The sequence below is a fragment of the Teleopsis dalmanni genome, chromosome 2 (assembly GCF_002237135.1).
Source record: "Teleopsis dalmanni isolate 2A chromosome 2, ASM223713v2, whole genome shotgun sequence".
Taxonomy (NCBI): Eukaryota; Metazoa; Arthropoda; class Insecta; order Diptera; family Diopsidae; genus Teleopsis; species Teleopsis dalmanni.
Genome location: NC_051847.1, coordinates 90,424,356 through 90,444,643, shown reverse-complemented (window position 1 = coordinate 90,444,643; position 20,288 = coordinate 90,424,356). Strand labels below are relative to the sequence as shown.

The 20,288-nt window shown below is 31.6% G+C and overlaps 2 protein-coding genes across 2 annotated transcripts in view; both read right to left on the bottom strand.

Moving 5' to 3' along the window:
- LOC119676881 (laccase-4-like) overlaps window positions 1-20,288 on the bottom strand; it is a 472,379-nt gene that overhangs the window by 338,426 nt on the left and 113,665 nt on the right. The gene's annotated exons all lie outside the window — the stretch shown is intronic.
- LOC119676885 (troponin C-like) lies at window positions 11,110-16,720 on the bottom strand. The gene is made up of 6 exons (XM_038088147.1): window positions 16,617-16,720; window positions 16,458-16,517; window positions 12,651-12,684; window positions 12,186-12,584; window positions 11,874-11,894; window positions 11,110-11,286 (listed from the first exon to the last, which is right to left on the bottom strand). Exons 2-6 carry the CDS (start codon window positions 16,458-16,460, stop codon window positions 11,282-11,284), a joined length of 462 nt encoding a protein of 153 aa, XP_037944075.1. The 5' UTR covers window positions 16,461-16,517; window positions 16,617-16,720; the 3' UTR covers window positions 11,110-11,281.

The window sequence follows — 20,288 nt, the reverse complement described above, 5'->3', positions numbered from 1 at the left end:
ATATTACAGCTTGGATGGATTATGGATTATTATTCAAGTTTTACTATTGTATTTATCTAGCCAGCTAACAACACACCATATACATATAATATTATTTTAAGCTCTTCAACAATTTTTATACAAATATACAATAAAGTTTATTATAAACGATTTCTAAATTAATAAACTATTAATAGATTTAGTTTTTTGTAAAAGCAATTTTTAAATTATATTAGATTACAACAATGTAGATCTAACCTAACGGAATGCAAAACCACTAAAATTATCGAAGGCAACTTTAAATATAAACTTTTATTACAGAGTGATAATGATCATGACTTAACATGTAATACTAAAATTCACAAATGGGTAATACCCCCTTGTACTGTTTATTTAACACACATATATTTAGTTAAATATTCATATTCATTATATATATAATGGGTGACTAAACTCCGTGATGTGAAATTATTGCTTTATAAGCAAACAAAATTTTCATTAGTAAACTAAAGATTTTTTTCAGATTAGTTTCACATTAAATTATAATTAGTCATTTATATTACATTAATTACAATAACTGCGAAAGTTAATTACATTAATTGCGTGAATTAATTACATTAATAGAAACTTAATCCGACGTTTTAAAATTAAAATTTACTGAACTTTTTTATGAAGCACCATAAATACGACTTTTATTTTGAATTATTTTATCACCAACTCTGGGTTGTTCTGGGAGACTATTTTGCATCGCTCTTATGAAGTGGATATTAAAACGTTAAATACGTTCTCTGTGAATACTCATATATAGAACAATACAAAACTATAACACTTAGTTTAGTTCAATAAGAGCCTTCTTCTTCTTAGATAGCCATTACAGACGTGAGCCATCCTCGAGTAGCCTCAGTGGAACCGAGTTATCCGTTAAAACAACTCGGTTTAAGAGAATATATCACTTGAGTCCCGCTATATGGTATTCTCATTTAAAATAAGAAACAATAATGCCACTACTTCTACCCTTAATACTGGTAAAATATATATTAGAGTATTGTTTTATTGAGATTTTTATATCCTGTTTTCGATATAATAACCGATTAGTTATTAATCTGTCAATTCATATCATTTTTTGATTAAATAATATTCAAAAAATATAGCATTCATTTATAAATTATTTACTTAAGTAAATGTTTAGTGATATATGTTTACTGCACAATACTTGTAGATTTTGAATAAAGAAAACCAGAAGATAAACCATTAGCCTTCATGCTATATGGAGTATGTCCTGCCTAGTTCTGTTTATGGCATGATTGGATAGTATGGGTATATACTCGTATGTCCAAAATAAAAACAGCTAAAATTTATCTGTCTATGGCTTCTACAACTAATCCATTAGTAACGACTTATTCTTCTATGTTTAAATAAGCTATGACTTCTATTATTAACTAATCTCCAACAGCAATGGTAATAGCAATTGTACTGGTAATAGCATTTGTATTGGCAGTGTAGTAGTACAACCTGCTAAGTATGTTACATTAATGATTTACAGTTTTTTTCTTTAAAAATTGTCTTTTTTAAAATTCCTAATGAAAATTTACCACATATTCATATTAACCATAGGACAATCAATCACATTAAGAAAAGTTGGTATGCTGCAAGGTTATTACGCGATTGCAATGAACTTTCTGGCATAAGAACAATAAACAAAACCTATACCTTAAAATGGTTTAGAAATTGCTTAAAAACGTTGAAAAAATCTACCAGATGTTGAAGGTTGATATCCATTTGTCCAACCAGAGAAATTCGTTATAACAATTAGCTTAGCACTATCTAATCTTAGAGTAATCACTTACCGCACGGGGAGGTACGCAGATTTTAGATCAATCACTTAATAATCATAAAGCTTATAAGGAATACATAAATTAGTCAATGGAATGGGTGGGACCCTGTAATACCCCCAGCTATCAAAGAGTAAAAGTGCCCAGTTGTGCTGACTCGAAAAAAGGATCAACATAGAATTGAATTTTCAGCCTTTTTTTAACAGTTTAACCACTTGCTGATAAGACAGCCAGTCCAAGATCTAATCTAAGCTTTAGTATTGCTTTTAAGCATCTCAACTATATCGAAACCAGAAGACTCATTTGATATAAACATATTGATCGAACTCAAACAAAGCCAATATCATAAAAAATTCATTAGTTTATCTTATTCTATACAATGCTTTAAACGCGGTACAGACTTTCATTTTTGAGTGGCATTCAAGAGAGAAAATCTACTCAAAAATGATAGCCTGCACCTTTGAATAACACGTAGCCAACATGTTGGCGTGCCCATCATTCAGCTTTTCGCCAACTTGTTATGAATGATAGTCTGTCCCTCAAAAACTTGCATTCGTCATTCAAAAGCATGTTTTTGCGTGGTTGCACTAACACACTTACAGCGTGCGTAAATACCCCTATTCTTCAAAAATTTTGCTTGAATGAAAACTCTTGAATGTGAGCATGTTCAAGTTCAGTCGCTAGAATAAGAGCAAGAAAGAGCGCAACTTGAATGACATTCAGAATTGATAGAGATAGGGTTATATGGTCTTAGAATGCATTTATCGAAATCTGAGTAACCTGTTAATAGTTGCAAACTTATTCCAATCTAAGTCAAGAAATTGCAATATTTTTAAAACATCCGCTTAAAGTGCTGCACTGAATATAAAAATATTAATGAAACTTTTTTGAACACTTTTTTATATATAAATTAATGTTAATAAATTTAATATTAATGATTCTAATTTTATTTTCATAATCACATAAAGTAATGCTAAGAATTTATGTTTTAATTATTAACAAAAATTTTTTTAAAAAATCTAAATAACTAATTTGGAAAATATCTGAACGGCGTTAAAAAATGATAAATAGACTTCAACTTCTGCTGAACAAACTTTTTAAAATTAATTTCGCAATAAATTTTGCTCCAATTCAATACTTCAATTCTCAATTTAAATACTGCATTAATCATTTATCAAATAATCGGTTCCACTTCAATGGCTTCAGGTATTCTCGTAGTATGCTTTTTTCAGGGTGGAGGCACAGACATTCTTGCTAAACTGAACCTGCAAAAAATGTGGCCATTAAAAGTGAACGTACATAATTTGTCGATTTTGGGCAAATCTTATGAGCTAAAAACATATCAACTCATTACGTTTAATGATTTTACCACTGAGCAACTATGCATTTAATGGACTTTTTATAGCGCCAATATAAGCTGAGTTTGGCAATTTTTATTTAAATAATTTTTTAATTAAATTTATATCAGAATTATAAACTCACGTTTATGAAATCACTTTACACCTCAAGTTAATTTATTTTTCGAAACATAGCCATTAATTGCTATACGTGAATATTATTTTTAACTACAATTATTTTAACTGCTAAAGGGCTTGAATTAAAAAGTATTCATTAGAATAAATAAAATTATCGCTTTATCACAAAATAATTAAAAAATGTAATTAAATGCACTTCATTGCTTTATAAGTTTAAATAACAAAACACTTTCAAAATATACAACAAAAATGCATATAAATAATGTGATTTCTGCAGTTAATTGATTAATAATTAATGGACCAACGAAGATCTTTCTGTTAAATTCAAAACGAAATTAATAAACCCAGCTTCATATTTATACTTTAAATTAATATATTCTTAATAATATATATTCTTAATTTTTAAATAAAATATAATTTTTTGACAATATTATTTCATAATTAAAAAATTAATTAAATTAAATTATTTAACGTAAAGACACGATGTGTATCTACCAGAACTAATGCAGAACTAGTGTATGAGTGCAAATACCGCTCAGATCTGGTCTGAAGCCACGGTTTAAATAATCTTTACAAAATCGTTGACAGCTACGTCTATTTTTAAAATAAAATTTTAAACTCTCCTCTCGCAAAAATGTCTACAGCAAAATCTAAATAGATGCTTTACTTTATTTGGTAGTCATAGGTACCAATATCAATATTTATTCATTCCATTGCGTTCCCAGGGGTACATTTGGCCGTAGAAGTGGAAGAAGAAGTGGTTACAGTTGTACCTAACGAAGAGATTCTGTTTAAACGTGAGTTTCGCACCTCCAAATCCCTTATGCGTGCTGCCGAAGCAGTTGGATTCGCCGTACATATATGAGTACCACTTGGAGACTGTAGTTGCATGGGCTTTAGACTCATATTTTATTTTCAGAAAATAGTTAAGGAATGAAGCAAAGCTCTGACAATGGGTTACAAACGCAATGTCGATCCTGAAAGATTTGCACGTAGTGATAGGTCACTTTTAAATAGACCGCTCCTAACCAGGAGAACAGACACTTTTTGCAGCCGCTCATTATGAGTACCGACGCTACGTTGTGGACTGCACTTAGCATCATTACTCCTCAATATCAATGTTTGGCCTACAAATACTCATATTAAGATAATCCATCTTTATATTAAAGATCACATAAAATTTGATTATATAAATAAATATATATATAAAATATGCATTATATATATTATATAATTTATTATATATTATTAAATACATAAAATATACTTAATAATTTTTATATATATATGTATGTAAGAGGATGGCAGCCCTGACTGAAAAGGAAAAAGAAACAAAAAGCAAAAACGAAACAGGCAGTCAGTGAATGGGTTTTGGTCGATCACCGCGTGCTAGCGTTTCAAATATTAAACATTATAATTTTCGTGTGTGATTATCTTTCGATAAATAATAAAACGAACTTAAACTCATAAGAGTGATCTATTGTTTTAATTTTATTACTCTTACAAATCAGAAGTGGGATCGTACACGCAAAAACGTGAGTGAGACTCCGCTGGGCAAATGTGTGTGCTCCGCTGACATAACGAAAAATTCCGCGAATGATCGGCAACGATACGTAAAAATAAACGAAAGGAATGAACGTATAAAATTCCTAAACGTGTGTGTAAGCGTGTGTGTACTGCGAACATTAGCGTTAGCGAAACGATACGAAACGTTGAAATAGTGAAAGCGAAACGAACTAAGAAAAAGAATATAAGTGAATTGACATTAGTAAAAAAAAAAAAAGGAACGCGTGTTGTACGGGTTACATAGACAGTAGAGAAATAATTTCATTTGGTTGTGAAATTCAAAGCGGTTGAAACAAACATAATGCTGCGCGTAAAAATAAACAGTTTAAAGTTAACGGAATTAAAAGAACGACTGCACGAAGAAGGACTATCGACAGAAGCCTTAAAAATGAACTAATTCTGCGTCTAAGTGAAGCCGTCGGATCGGATAGTATCGAAGTGGCCAGTGCAAACGTACAGGAGCAAATTACTGAACTACGAGATATGTTCAGCTCAATGATGCATATGTTGCAAACAAGTCTTAACGTTGGTGCAACAAATACGCGCATTAATCAAGAACGATCGAATTCTCCAACTAGTAGCGCGGTCACATGCATGGCGCGTAGTCAATTTTCGGTGAAAGAGATTTCGGCAACGATTCCTCAATTTGACCCGACAGACGAAGCCTCGATTTCGGTCGAGCAATTTATAGAACGGGTAAATAAGGCCTACGCAGCATACCAGTGGGACGAGAAATGTTTGCTATTAGCGGTGTATAGCCAGTTAAAAGGCGCGGCAAAACTCTGGTTGGACTCCTCGGTGGATTTATATACGAGTTGGGTTGAATTATCTAAAGGCTTGCTCGACGAGTTTAGTAGTGTGCCAGATGAGGCTGTTACACACTTTAAAATGTCACAAACGATGCGAAAAACTAATGAAAGTCTCCTCGACTACTGTTTTCGCATAGGCGCGCTTGGGAAAAAATTCGGACTTAGTGAATCAGCTATTATCAAATATGCGAGAAATGGCCTTAAACAGCGTGAACTGCAAATTGCTATTGCAGCAAATCGTTTTAGTTCGATGCGTGAGTTTCGCCAAACAGTAGTTGAATTTTGAAATGAAAGCAGATGGAAAAAGCGACAACGATAAGCGGTTGGTGTGTTTTAATTGCCAACAAAAGGGACACATTTCTTCGAAATGCCCACAACCACAACGTAGACGTAGGTGCGTTGACTGCCAAAAAGTACATTCTAGAAACGAGCCTGAAAACTGCGGCAAGAAAAGCGTAGGAACACGTACGACGAAAACTGTGAATAAGACAGTTATTCAAGGCAATCAGTTGGAGAAAGTTGTTTCGATTAACGATCATACATTCACGGCACTGATCGATACTGGCAGTGAATGTAGTATGATTAGGCAGATGGCAGCGAATTGTCTCAAATGCGTTAAAGAAGAATGTACCCTTAAGATAAATGGTTTTTGCGGTGGTGTTGTTTACGCACATACAAAAATACACGTTAACATGAAAATAGACAGCCTTGAGCGAGTTGTATGTCTGTACGTAGTAGACAACGAACTGTTGCAGGTGGATCTCTTGCTAGGGCAAGATATGTTAAAAAGTATGCGAATGACGGTGGTAAATGGGGAAACAACTTTTGAAAATGTATGCGGAAAAATTGTTAAGAAAAACGAACATAAGCAGTTATGCGACGATAAAATCAAATGTGGAATCGATGAACGGTTTGTTAAAACTGAGTTAATTAGTTTAATGAACAAATACTCTGATGTGTTCGCAACGGGAGTACGTGATATTGGATGCACCGACCTCATGGAAATGAATATTGAACTCGATACTAATATACCAATAGCCCAAAAACCGTTTCGTGTACCTGAACCGAAGAAACATGTAATCGCAGATATGATAAAGGAATTACTGGATAGTGGCATCATAAGTAAATCTAATTCTGAATATGCAAGTCCCATAATTCTGGTGAAAAAGAAAAACGGTAGCGATCGGTTATGTGTAGATTTTCGACAGTTAAATCAGCATATGAAAAAAGAAATATTTCCAACTCCGAATATTGAAGAACAATTACAGAAAGCAAAACGTTTTAAATACTTTACGGTCTTAGACCTAAACAGCGGGTATTATCAAATTCCCATTGAGGAAAATAGTCGAAAGTTTACTGCGTTTATTACAACCGAAGGATTATACGAATTCAAGCGAATGCCGTTCGGACTTAAAAATGCTCCGGCAGTTTTTCAACGTCTTATCGCTAAGATAAGGGAAACTGTAAAACCTGATGACATGATGAATTATATGGACGACATACTAATTGGTAGTGTAACGGTGAACGAAAAGTACGAAAAATTAGAGCGTGTCTTAAGAGCGTTGGGTAAAGCGAAGGTTACTCTCAACCTAAGTAAGTGCGAATTTTTGAAAACTACCATTGAATTTTTAGGCCACGAGTTGAACCCAGATGGTATTGCGCCCGGGATGGCTAAAACAAAAGCTGTACGCGAGTTCAAAACACCAGAAAACGTCACAGAAGTCAGAAAGTTCCTTGGCTTGAGTGGATATTTTAGAAAATTCGTGCCAGGGTACGCAGTTATTGGCGCTCCATTAAATCAGTTATTGCGAAAGGATCAAACGTTTAAGTGGACAAACAAAGAAAACGATGCTTTCGAAGAGTTAAAGGCAATTTTAGTCTCGCGACCTGTGCTGACAGCATATAGGGCGGAGGCAGAACATCAAGTACATACGGATGCTAGCGCTGTAGGTTTGGCAGGCGCATTAATGCAAAAAGAGTGTGCTGGATGGAAACCGGTTATTTATTATAGTCGAGCTACTACGGATAACGAAAGGAAGTATCACAGCTATGAACTCGAAACTCTTGCAGTAGTAGAAGCAATAGAAAGGTTTAAGTACTATATATATGGGAAACGAATAAAAGTCATCACAGACTGTAACGCATTGAACACGGTCATGAGAAAACGGGAGCTTATACCACGCATTGCAAGGTGGTGGCTTCGTATTCAGGAATTTGACATCGAAATAGAACATCGTGCAGGCCAACGAATGGCTCATGTAGACGCATTGAGTCGTGCCCCAGTCGAAGCATCACGTGAGTTAGAAACAGCATCTCTACGAGTCGATAAAATACAAGTAAGCCATGATAATTGGCTCTTCGGAATGCAGCTTCAAGATGAATCCATCAAACAAACAGTCAATAATTTACGTAATGGCGATGCAACGGTTGGCAAAGATTTTATTTTACAGCATGGCAGACTATACAAAAAGATGAAAGACAAAAATCTTTGGGTGGTTCCGAAAGGATTGCGATGGCAAGTTGTGTATAACGCCCACGATAAAGCTGGGCATTTGGGTCTAGAGAAAACGATTGCACGAATAAGCGAGCATATGTGGTTTGCTCGCATGCGTAACTTTGTAAAATCATATTTAAAATCTTGCATCGACTGCACATATAATAAGGTGCCAGGAGGTAAAAAGGAAGGCGAACTGCACATTAGCGAAATTGAAGCAATACCGTTCCGAACCGTACACGTCGATCACTTAGGGCCCTTTCCGAAAAGCTCAAAACAAAAAGAGCACATGTTGGTTGTTATCGACGCGTTCACACGTTTTACAATTATTCGAGCAGTGAAAAGTACAGCGACACGACATGTAATCGACGTTCTCAGTGAAATAAGTAGTTATGTGGGAATGCCACAGAGAATTATATCGGATCGCGGGTCGGCATTCACATCGAAAGAATTCAAACGGTTTTGCAACGAGAACGACATTCAACATATATCTAATTCTGTACGAACACCACGAGCAAATGGCTTAGTCGAGCGATGCAATAGAACTATACTCTCTATGCTATTACCTACGATAAATAACGACAAGCGCTGGGACGAGTCCCTTCGTACGATTCAATGGTCGATAAACAGTATGCGCAATAAAACGACTTCTCGAACGCCACAAGAACTGTTGTTCAATTTTAAACCACGAGATATACTACAGAATAAGATAGTGCTTGTTCTACAGCGAGATGATATACTGAACGACAATCTAACGAACAATCGTAATGAAGCAGTAAAGCGGCTGAATGCAGAACGACTAAAGGCTAAACAACGTTATGACAAAAAGCACTCAACACCGACTAAGTACAACGTTGACGACTTGGTTGTGGTTGAATACGAGGCACCATGCACCGGCACCTCACGTAAACTTGAACCCAGATATAAAGGCCCATTTTAAATTACACGCGTACTAGGTAATGATCGCTATGTCGTGCAAGACATACCTGGTTCCCAACGTACTCAGCGCCATTATTCGTCGGTTTACTCCAGCGACAAAATGAAATCATGGTGTGCTTTACCTCAGTTCTGCGACGGTCAAGACGAAGGTGCTGACGAAGACGAAGGAAACAACTCGACAATCACGGATCGAGGACGATCCGAAGCAGCAGGAAAGGCCAAGCTGTAAGAGGATGGCAGCCCTGACTGAAAAGGAAAAAGAAACAAAAAGCAAAAACGAAACAGGCAGTCAGTGAATGGGTTTTGGTCGATCACCGCGTGCTAGCGTTTCAAATATTAAACATTATAATTTTCGTGTGTGATTATCTTTCGATAAATAATAAAACGAACTTAAACTCATAAGAGTGATCTATTGTTTTAATTTTATTACTCTTACATGTATAAATTTTAATTGCAATTAAAATATTTAAAAAAATATTATTCTAATTCCCAAACCGCTTAAAACGATCATAAAATAATATTATAACTTCTCAGTAATAATCAGCTCCCAAAAATATCTGTAAATTATTTCATTGAATATGAAGGTTATATTTTTCTAGAATAACGTAAATGATGGTAAATGAAATACGGATTTTTTTTAGTTGAAAGATTTCTCTTAATTATATTAATGTGAATTCATGATAAATTGGAGACAAATTTTTAACTAATTATGTATTGTGAAATTAGCAATATGACCTTGTATTCAATAATAAAGTATGTATCTATGAATGAACTATTGGATTAACACAGGTTATCAAAATTTTCCTTTATGCATGAATCGTATGACATTTCTCTTTCTTCAGTAGTTTGTTTCACGGTAATTTTCTTTTTAACAATCATAATCTCATCAATTTTGTTCGCGGTTTCATCGTTGGAGGGACGTCTGGACCCTCCATCATTTTCATTGTTCTTTCAACCTCTTTGAAAGCGTTATATAAATTCGACGCAGAGTAGCGTCGAAACAAGCCTTCATTAACATTCTAATGTTTTCCTCTACTTAATTCTATTTAAATTTCACACAAGCTCTGTAGCCCTAAATTTTGTTACACAAAAAATCGGCGAAACTTCGCTTCCTTGAAGAAGGCAAGATATGTAAAGATCATAACTGCTTTATAATGTTTATGTTACTTGCGGTACAACCAATACGCAAAAAGGAAAAATTTGTTTTATATGTAAATTTAGACCATACTTAAGCTGTGGACTCCCTATATTCTATTGCTTCATACATTCAATTTTAAATAAACCGAAATTTTAAACTATAACTTGTTTATTAACTATAATTCTTTTTCAGAAAATAAATATTCAATATAATTAAATAACAATAGTAAATATTTTATACAATTAAATTGTAATAAAACTTATATTTAATTATTTTTTAATTATTCAACACATACTTTTACACACTTTAAAATAAGTTTAAAATTTAATACTAAAAATTTCAATTATCTCCCATTATTAATGTAATAAAACCCATATATAATAATAATAAATAAATATAAATTCTTATATGTATATTGTATATTGTATACCAATAGTTTCGATGATGTCTCAATGTCTTTTACACTTTCCTCAATGTTTTTCGCTTACGGGTTAATTGCTAATCTTTTCGATGTCCATGATATGACATAACCTTAACAGATACTCAGAATATACTTATACTAAGTATTTTATAAGAACTATTTTTCGAAGTTATCTGAAAATTTAGAATTTATTTATAAATTTATAAATTTAGAATAGGAAGAAGTAAACTTTCGGTTTAAGCCAAAGCAGTAGAGTTATTAAGAATAGGCGAGGACTGAACTAGTATACTTAAAATTAAAAGCAAAAATTAATATGAGATATTGAAACGTTAAAGGCGAGTAAATTATATATATACATAAGAACAACCGATATTTAGTATTTAAAATATACTTTTTTATTATATTAAAGATTGTAAAGAAACATGCAACCAACTATTTTAAAATGAAACACTAAAGTAATATATATATTTAACTCTTTTATTGATGCAAAAATAAAATGATTACAGTGTGTTATATTTCATATATATTCGATATTTCTACATCAACTACAAAAAGAGATACATACGTATTAGCAGCCAAAATATAACTAAATATTTAAATAATTTTGTACTTTCGTTACTTAAAAAGTTTAACCTATAAGAAATGGAGAAGCAGCGGTTAGTGCTGATATTAATATTAAATTATAATAAATTAATATATTGTAAAAACATTAATTGGCAGTGATTAAAATAACATTAAAATGCAAGGTAACACAAATGAACAAATGAAAGTGAGCGGTGGGTAGCAAACTGCATTAAACAGGCACAGGATCAAAAATCGAACATGTTAATCGTATGTGATCATGTACTGACGACGACGTTTGAAAGGATTTTGCACAACTTCTCGATACAAAGTCAAAATAGGCACCCACTTAGGGAAGCGCGGACGATAGGTTGGACGATAACAACAGGGTACAGCATTCACATTCACGTTATTAATATTTCTTGGGTTTTTATTTGATTTTATTATATGACATATTACTTTCGGAGAGGGATGGGAGAATGTGCGCACACTTTGTTGATAAAACCAATCGAATGGACGTAACATTTGTTCGTATAAACGATCAAAATAAGTTTCAATACGGCGATGAAGACGATATCGACGGTCAGGACAGGAATTGTGTGACAAGCTGGGTTCAAAGACAAACTGACGATTAATTGAAATGTCATAAACATTTTTACCTGTCATCACTTGCATGAATTCTGTAAGTAAAAAATAAACAAAAAAATATTTATAATTTAAAAGCTAAACTAATGTTTCAAATAAATTTTTTTTAGAAATTGGCAAAAAAATCAAAAGCAGTTTAAATTGCTTCGTTATTTTTTAAATTCAAAACATATCTTGTATCCACAAGAAGTACTCAATTTTCAAGCTGAGTTAATAATATATTATATTAATGTATTAATTGAGTTAATATTATTATAACGTTTTAATGTTTTGAAAACATTTTATTTATTTTGTTTCTATAAAAATTATGTTATGAAAATACATACCATCAAAATCAACAGTACCAGAGCCATCAGCATCAATTTCTTCAATGATCATATCCAAGTCATTTTTACTCAATTTATCATCAAGTTCGTGAAGAATATCACGTAGCGTCTGAACCGTCAGATAACCTTTACCCTCTTTATCATAAACACGGAACGCTTCTTTAAGTTCACTAGCTAAGGCGCCTTGATCTTCTTCCACTTCAACAAACCGCGCTGCTAGACGACAAAATTGATTGAAATTTAATCTCCCACTGTTGGCCTTGTCGACTTCTTTGATCAAAGTTTTTGTGGCTTTATCGTCTAATTTTTGTCCAAGTATTTCTAATATTGTCTGCACATCAGCGTAGTCAATAACGCCCTTTTCGTCATGATCGAAGGCTTTGAAGGCATTACGCAAAACTGTATTCACATATAGTAAAAAGTAGATATAATCAAATTAATAATAAGTAAGATTATTGAACGTACTTCTGAGTTGTTCCTTATCATACTCTTCCTCTGACTGCAAAATAATGAAAAAAAATAAAATTTATATATTATTTATTAGTTAAATGTTAAGCTTAATAAGTATAAAAAAAATAACTTCTTAAAAATATTTTTTCTTCACAAATTTTAACAAAACCGTTAGGGATTGAATTGTATTAAATAATATAATTATATTATCTCTTCAAACTTCTGTTGTCGATGCCTCTACTATATGTTAGTGCTTTTTTTTATTTCAATGAATTTCTTTATTTTTTTTATCTACTCGAAATTGAATGTAGTTATTCAAATATATTTTAGTTCATTGAATCCAGAAATGATCTTTGAAAATTATGGAATGATTTTCAAAGTATTTTTGTTTGTGTAAATCAACCATTAGTGATTTTTTTGCATATTAGTCCTTTCTCGTACCTTATCAAATTCGTCAAATTAATCAAAGAAATTTTGGTAATATCGTATTTTGCGTCCTTCCAATAGCAGATTTTAAATTTAGTTACCAACTTAGCAGATTTTATCAGAAACCGAAGTACTCCTCTAGAGAAACTACCTTATTCCTTCTTAAAATATGTCCTGCCCCTCTTAGGCACGCAAGTTTCATATTAAATACTACGTATTGTTATTGTGAAACTGGTGTAGTTTGGAGTCATATCGCTGACGTCAGATGTTCTTTGAAGCAAAGAACAAAAAATTGTAAAATTTTAGTCGCAAGTATTTTAAAGCATATCCATTCATTCTGGAGATCGTTCATATCTCTGATGCATATGTCGCCAAAGACCTAGTCATGACTTATATATTTGTATATTTGATCTTTCAGTAAGTAGTCCGCTTTGAAATTCCGGCATGTTTGCAGTATATAAGATCTGACATACTAGTACCCACGTATGACTTTCTTCTAAAATACCAATTTAGAAGCATTCTAAGCCTCTAGTATTTCCATTTGCCTATCTATTATATGAACTATTGTAACATAATCATTTGAAGCTGACTGGATGGGCTTTTGTTTTGGTCAACTTATCTTTAAATTTAAACGTTGAACCAAGTTTCGTAAGTCTAGCTTATTCCTTTCTACTTCTTCCCATGGAATAGAAATAGTTTTTATATCGTCTTTAAACGCAAGTATCTAAGACAATATTTGGAAAACCATTTCCTTTGTATATTACTATTTCAAGTGTGAGGTTGCATAGTAAAGCCAATGTACCATCACCTTATTAGTTTTCCAGTTTTTAAAAGTTCTCTGGGTTTCAAAGTTTATCTTTTTACATAATTTATCATTCTAATTAATCTATTTGGTATGCCAAATACAATTCCTGTGTCTTACAGTTTATTGAATTGAGCAAAACATAGGCGACAAGAAAATTAATGAATATAGGTTTACACTTAAAAATTACTTTCATTATCATTTTGAGGTATCGCTCCTTTCTAGATTAAAATAATGATAACTGGGAAGTCTGCACAATGCGTTCTCACGGTTTTTAAATAGGTTTTACTGGAGACTCAACAACAGATATAGATATTCATGCAATATCTTTTTTATTATCACAAGGGATCGTTATACATCTGTTGATGTTTAAGTAAGGCTCATTTATCGTGGGTTAGACAGCACTGATATTGCTTTTAATACAATTAAAATTGTTGTTAAAATTACTTCAATAATATGCAAATGCCAAAATTAATATTAAAGTAATATAATTGTCCAATAGACAACCCACTGTATAACTAATCGTTTCGACGTATATAGCAATTTACCAATTATGTATCAGTAATTGCTATACTTCATTTTTTACGAAGTTCGAATAAATCTTATAATCTAAACATCATTACATTTACAAAAATCATTTATCTGGTGTATGAAGTCTTGAGTTAGAATTTTCATTTAATTCATTACGAGATTAGAAACTCAACCCAATGTATTCCATATGATATTGACTATAAGATCTTATTGACAAAGTAATAATAAAATAACAAATAACAAAATTTCGTCTCCTCAAATAATCAATCTGTCAAAGGATCACATCAGTTGAAATCCATAATTTATTCTTAATAAAAATCTACGGCTTTAAATCTTTACCAGCTTAAAGCTGGTATTATTATGAGCAATACAAAACGAGTATATATGCATAATAAACATATATACAAACAATAAATTGATGGCAATATAAAAACATAATATTCGGCTTTTTAAAAGTCTTTAGTATACACATTTGTCAGATTTTATCTAATGATCCAACATATATCAAATTATACATCAATTAGTTATATCGAACTTTTTTATTCCTAAAATTTTATTAATCATCCACAAATCATTTTAATTGTTAACATGTGTCAACAAAATTTTAAACAAATATATATACAAATTATACATACTTTTATATAAAACAGTTAAATCAAATATATTTGTTTAAAAAGATAACTTCAAAAGATATGGTATGTCTATTGTATCTCAAACAAAAACAAATTAAAAAGTTTGTTAATACAAAATATTTTTCACTTCAACAAATTCATTTTGTAAAATGCGGATTGTGAAATATGTTTTCCATATTAAGAAAAGTGATTTTGAGATTATAATCATACCTGAGACCTATTCCTATTAATTAGATGTGTTAGAATAACTACGCAGAATGAAATTTTTATTACTCTAAAATATATATCTTCACAATTTTGTTTTTTATCTTTATCTTAAAGTAAATCCAACCAAAGTAATGAGAAGAGAAAGTAAAGAAAGAGTTTGTTTTTTAGAAGATGATGAACTCATTATCACATAATTTCTCAAGAATATTACTTTTGTCAACTACTGAGAATACTAATGCTAGAATAGATTCAAACAATTTTTTTATTGGATATATATTTCGTAATATCCTTTTAATGAAAAATGGACATATCTTAGTTGAAAAATCGTAACACTTTTTAAATGGTAATATCAAAAAAATGGTTAATTTTAAAATATTTATTTTAATAAATAAAAAAGAATATGTCTTTCATAAAAAATCATAAATACTTTTTATCATTACGACAGAAGAATGGTTAACCATTTTAAGGATTTCCCATTTCCCGTTACATATATTCACTCTGAGTACATTTATTTTTATTGTAAGTTTGAAAATTTTTTTTAAGAATATACTTTATAGAATATATAGTTTTTACTAAAATCCTTTCTTTGAAACTGTAGTTAACGGTTAAATTACTGTACGTCCCATCTTCCATAATGGGCTAATAAATTGGTTGATCAAAACTCCGTAAATTCATGTAGAGTTACCTTTTGCTCGTGAAAATATATCCGTTTGATGAAATAATTTCATCCAAGGAAAATGCGAAGAGAATGATCATTTTTAATCATGCCTGTACTTACCACTATTGAAAAAGATATTTTAGATATCTCACATACACATCTGATTAATAAGACATTATAGAGTATGTATCTCTTTGAATATGGGATACACATACCCGTTTATATGTCTTTCTGGAGTTTCAATTCGAAAAGCGTCCTTATCAGGATCACATATATGAACCAATATTTTTTCCATAATATTTTCGCACAGATAAATTATTTAAATATATTCTATTACATATTTTTAATATATATTAACATTTTTTTTGGTGACGTAATATATTATTCCTAAACAATTTTTTTTAGAAAACAGTTTTAATTTTTATATCCCATTATTATTATTTAATATTATTTAGTATTTAATTTACACTGCAGTTATTTACTAAATTCGCACTTTTATCTATAACTCCTTCTCTTAGAATATTATATCGCATTATGTATATTTAATGCTTTTCGTAGCTGCTTACCATTTTGTATTTAAAAATTAAGCCGAGAACAGGAGAGAATCAAAATTTCGTGGATTAAAACTAAAAAATTCAGAAATGGAGTTATATTAGATTCGGAAATTTAAGTAAACTTGATCAATTTAGATTTTATGACCGAGAAAAAAAAACGCCACTAATTACCGCAACAAAAATGCGTGCGTCTCGTTCACGGTTCCGGACTGAAATAATCGCTCGATTTTCCGTCCCTAATCAATTAGAAGATCACCTTTCGATCGTTTCGTTTTGCGCATCTGAACAATTTGAGTTCGCAAAATAGCTATAGAACATTCGAATCGATTGTGGTCGACCACCAAACCATGAAAGCGCGACAAAGACAGCGAAGGCATGGGAAAAACTGAATGCAAAGTCAGCACTTGGACACTTTTGCGTCTGTGTCTGTACGTGTAACGTGAAAAGTTGGTGAAAAATTCTAAAAGAATTTTCAAAAAAAACAAAAAAATTAATTAAAAACTGCAGCGAAGTACTAAAATTAATTAGATTAAGTGGCGCATTTGTGTTGATTTCGATTTATTAAACTAAATTATTTGATTTTGACTATTGAACTGAAACTGAAAAGTACGAGGGGCGTAGCATATGTCGGTCTGGCGATGATTTGTGGTGCCACCACAACGGCGCAAACGTACCCAATTTATGTAGTATTTTTTGCTTTGTGGAAATTTAGCATCCAAATTTTATAGATGATTTGATAAAATTAATTAACGTGTTTTATTTGCCAATTGAGCATAAAAAAGTAGCATTTTTTTTATAAATCAAAGTCTTTTTATTTAAAATTGTCGATCAATAATGAACGCTAACAATTTAAAGAGTTCGATTATTTTTAGACAAAATATTTTAAATGTTAAACTTGCACGGATTTCAGACAAATTAGTTTTTATATATAGTATACTCGTGAGAAAATATATTTAACAAAAACGCATATATTTTATAAAATGACTCATGTCCAATATTGATGTTTCAGCCCATTTTGCACATTGAATAACCACTTCAGAGTTTGATAAATAACGAATACGTAGCATCATATATAAACTATTACTTAACACAATAAATTTAATAGGTTTAGGTGTATCATTGTCCCTTCTAGTAACAATAGGCATTACTAAACTAGTTCAGCATTAAATAGCGTAATAAAATCTGACTTTTAAGGTAGTTCAATGCTAAGTTTAATGAAGTGTATTAATTTGTGTTCGTAATAGAGTTATTTAGCAATTACTGAACAGCAATAAAATATGACAAATCTTTTATAAATTTAAGTATTTGTTATTAAAATAAATTAGTTCATTATAGTAGTTGCCTACATTGATATATACTGTGAAAAGCTACCAAGACTATCATAATCTAAAATGATTTTAAAGACTTACAACGTAACATAAAACGCTTCAAGGATTGTATAGAACAAACAAAGAATAATCTAAGAATTATTACGAGATTACTAACCGGTCACTGTAGATTGAATAATCACCTAACAAAGTCAGGAATCCAATCCAACTCAGACTGCAGATAATGTAAAGAAGAGAGTGGTGGTTTCATACCATATGTGGGGGAAGAAGCATCTTGGAAGATATTTCATGGATTCAAGACTAGTAAAGATAGGCCATATACTATCTTTCTTTAAAGAAATCGGACTAGGAGAAACACTCTACTCCGACTAAAGGGCACAATAACTCTTTTAGGTCGCATTGTTCTATCCCTTTTCCATAATAATAATAATAGTAATTGCCTTACGTTAAAGTATACATGTACAGTAACATAACTTGTGACCTTACAGAAGAGTTATTAATTCTGATTCTGTCATAATGTTAACAACATATAATATGTCCCCACATAAGCACTACCAAATATATTCATTATTTTTTTATTATGCACTAGACAGAAATAGAGAATTTGTTTGATGTTCTTTTCTTACTCCTCATCATAGCAGGTTCTGCAGTAGTCATTTGAAGTTAAGCCCATTCTTGAGGTGTATCGACCTTGAATGCAGAGTGACACTGTTTTATATAAGTACTTTGATTTCATTTCTTCGCATTATAAGAAAACTCTGTGATTTTTTTATGGTATTGCACAATTCCATCACTCATCTACTTCGTTTAGAAATATTTTCCCGATGATAAGTTTACAGGCAGCTACATGAACACGATTCTATTTTTTTTCTAGAAAAAGTTCGTTTCTTGGCAGTATCATTTGGAAAAGAGTTTCTCACTATAAAGCTGTGTCCGAAACTTAAATAATATTCTGCTAAGCCATTTCGTTGAGGCTTTTACGACAGGAAATGACTGACTTTAAGTTAAAAGTAAGAATATATTCAGTTAAAGATGTGACTACATTGTTTTGCAGCAGTTCAGCTGCTTCTTAAAAAGCAAAGTATTCTCGTTAAAAAATACTGTAGAAATCAAGTAATTCATTATTTACTTATTTACTGTAGTCCCCTTCATCGCGTGGAGCATAGGGCCTAACGGGAATTGTCACCTTGTCGTGGTAGGGGGTTTAGCGGTTGCAATATTTTTTCGAGCAATGCCGTTAGTAGCGTAGTTACTGGTAGGTCACCCTTAGTGGTAAGATCTTGAAGGAGTAATGAAGCTAGGCGCAATACACAACTTTTTCAGCGTCTTTTTCATCAAGCTAGTTGTGACTAAAGCGAGCGTCTATAGTTAAATCAAGCCACTCGCAACACAAATGTGTTTTTATATTAACGATCGACCATATGTATGCAAATAAAATGATATTTGGGATTGAAATAAATCCTAATGTATAAATGTCTTCATGGGGTAACCTGGAAAATCCTGAAAATTCCCCTACTCATGTAGCAGTTAGCATATCGAATATGGAGGTGCTAAATTCACGTCAAAGCATTGTCGAGATGAATGGAACCTCCTCAACAGGGATAAATCACGACAAATCGAACAATCAACAGAGGAAAAAATCTTTGGTGTGAGGTTATTCTTAGTTCTTTTGAATAAATTTCACAATATACTTTGTTGTTTAGTTTTAATGAACCCAAAGTTCATTGTGTCGATAAATTCAAGTGTTTCTTCTAATCATTCCTGTTGACTAAGAATAATGGTTTGAAATATCTACGTTGAAATACAATAAGGTTGGAGTACAATAATAAGTTCATACAGTGCGATACCATAAAAATTATATCAAATATGATTTTCACCAAAAACCTAAGAATGGCCAAAGGGATATGCACTAAACTAATTACTGATTGCTTAAGAAATAAATAGCTATGTATATTGAGTCTTACACAAGCATTGTCAATTAGTGATTTTCCAACCACAGAGAACACTCATATTATTATAAATCAAGCCTTATTCGATGTATCTGTGCTTGAGCAATTTGCTAAAAAAATTACACCAGTTCAACAATGAATAGCGTAGCAATCTTTATTAATGAAAATTGAAAAAGATAAAGATATTAAACAAAAACCTTTTGATGTTTTTAGACCGCTTCCGTGTTTTCAGAACTTTGATCTTCGTGGTTCGTTCATAAATCAGATCACCTGAAAAGACAAACGAAAATCGTTGTTCCATTAATTTAGTTTGCGCTTCTGGTCATATTTTTGCCTTGATACTTCATGTCTATCATACGAACACAATCTTACGAGTATCTTAGATACATTTAATTATCATAATCAGTTCTCATAAACAAGAACTTAGGTGGTAATAAATTTTTATTCAAAATCTGGTATTTCCTTAAAATGGCTTTTTTCAAAAATTTAATTCATATTTATTTTGAAATTTAATTGGATAAATTGAATAAATAATACATAATTTTATCTATCCAAGTGTGTATCTT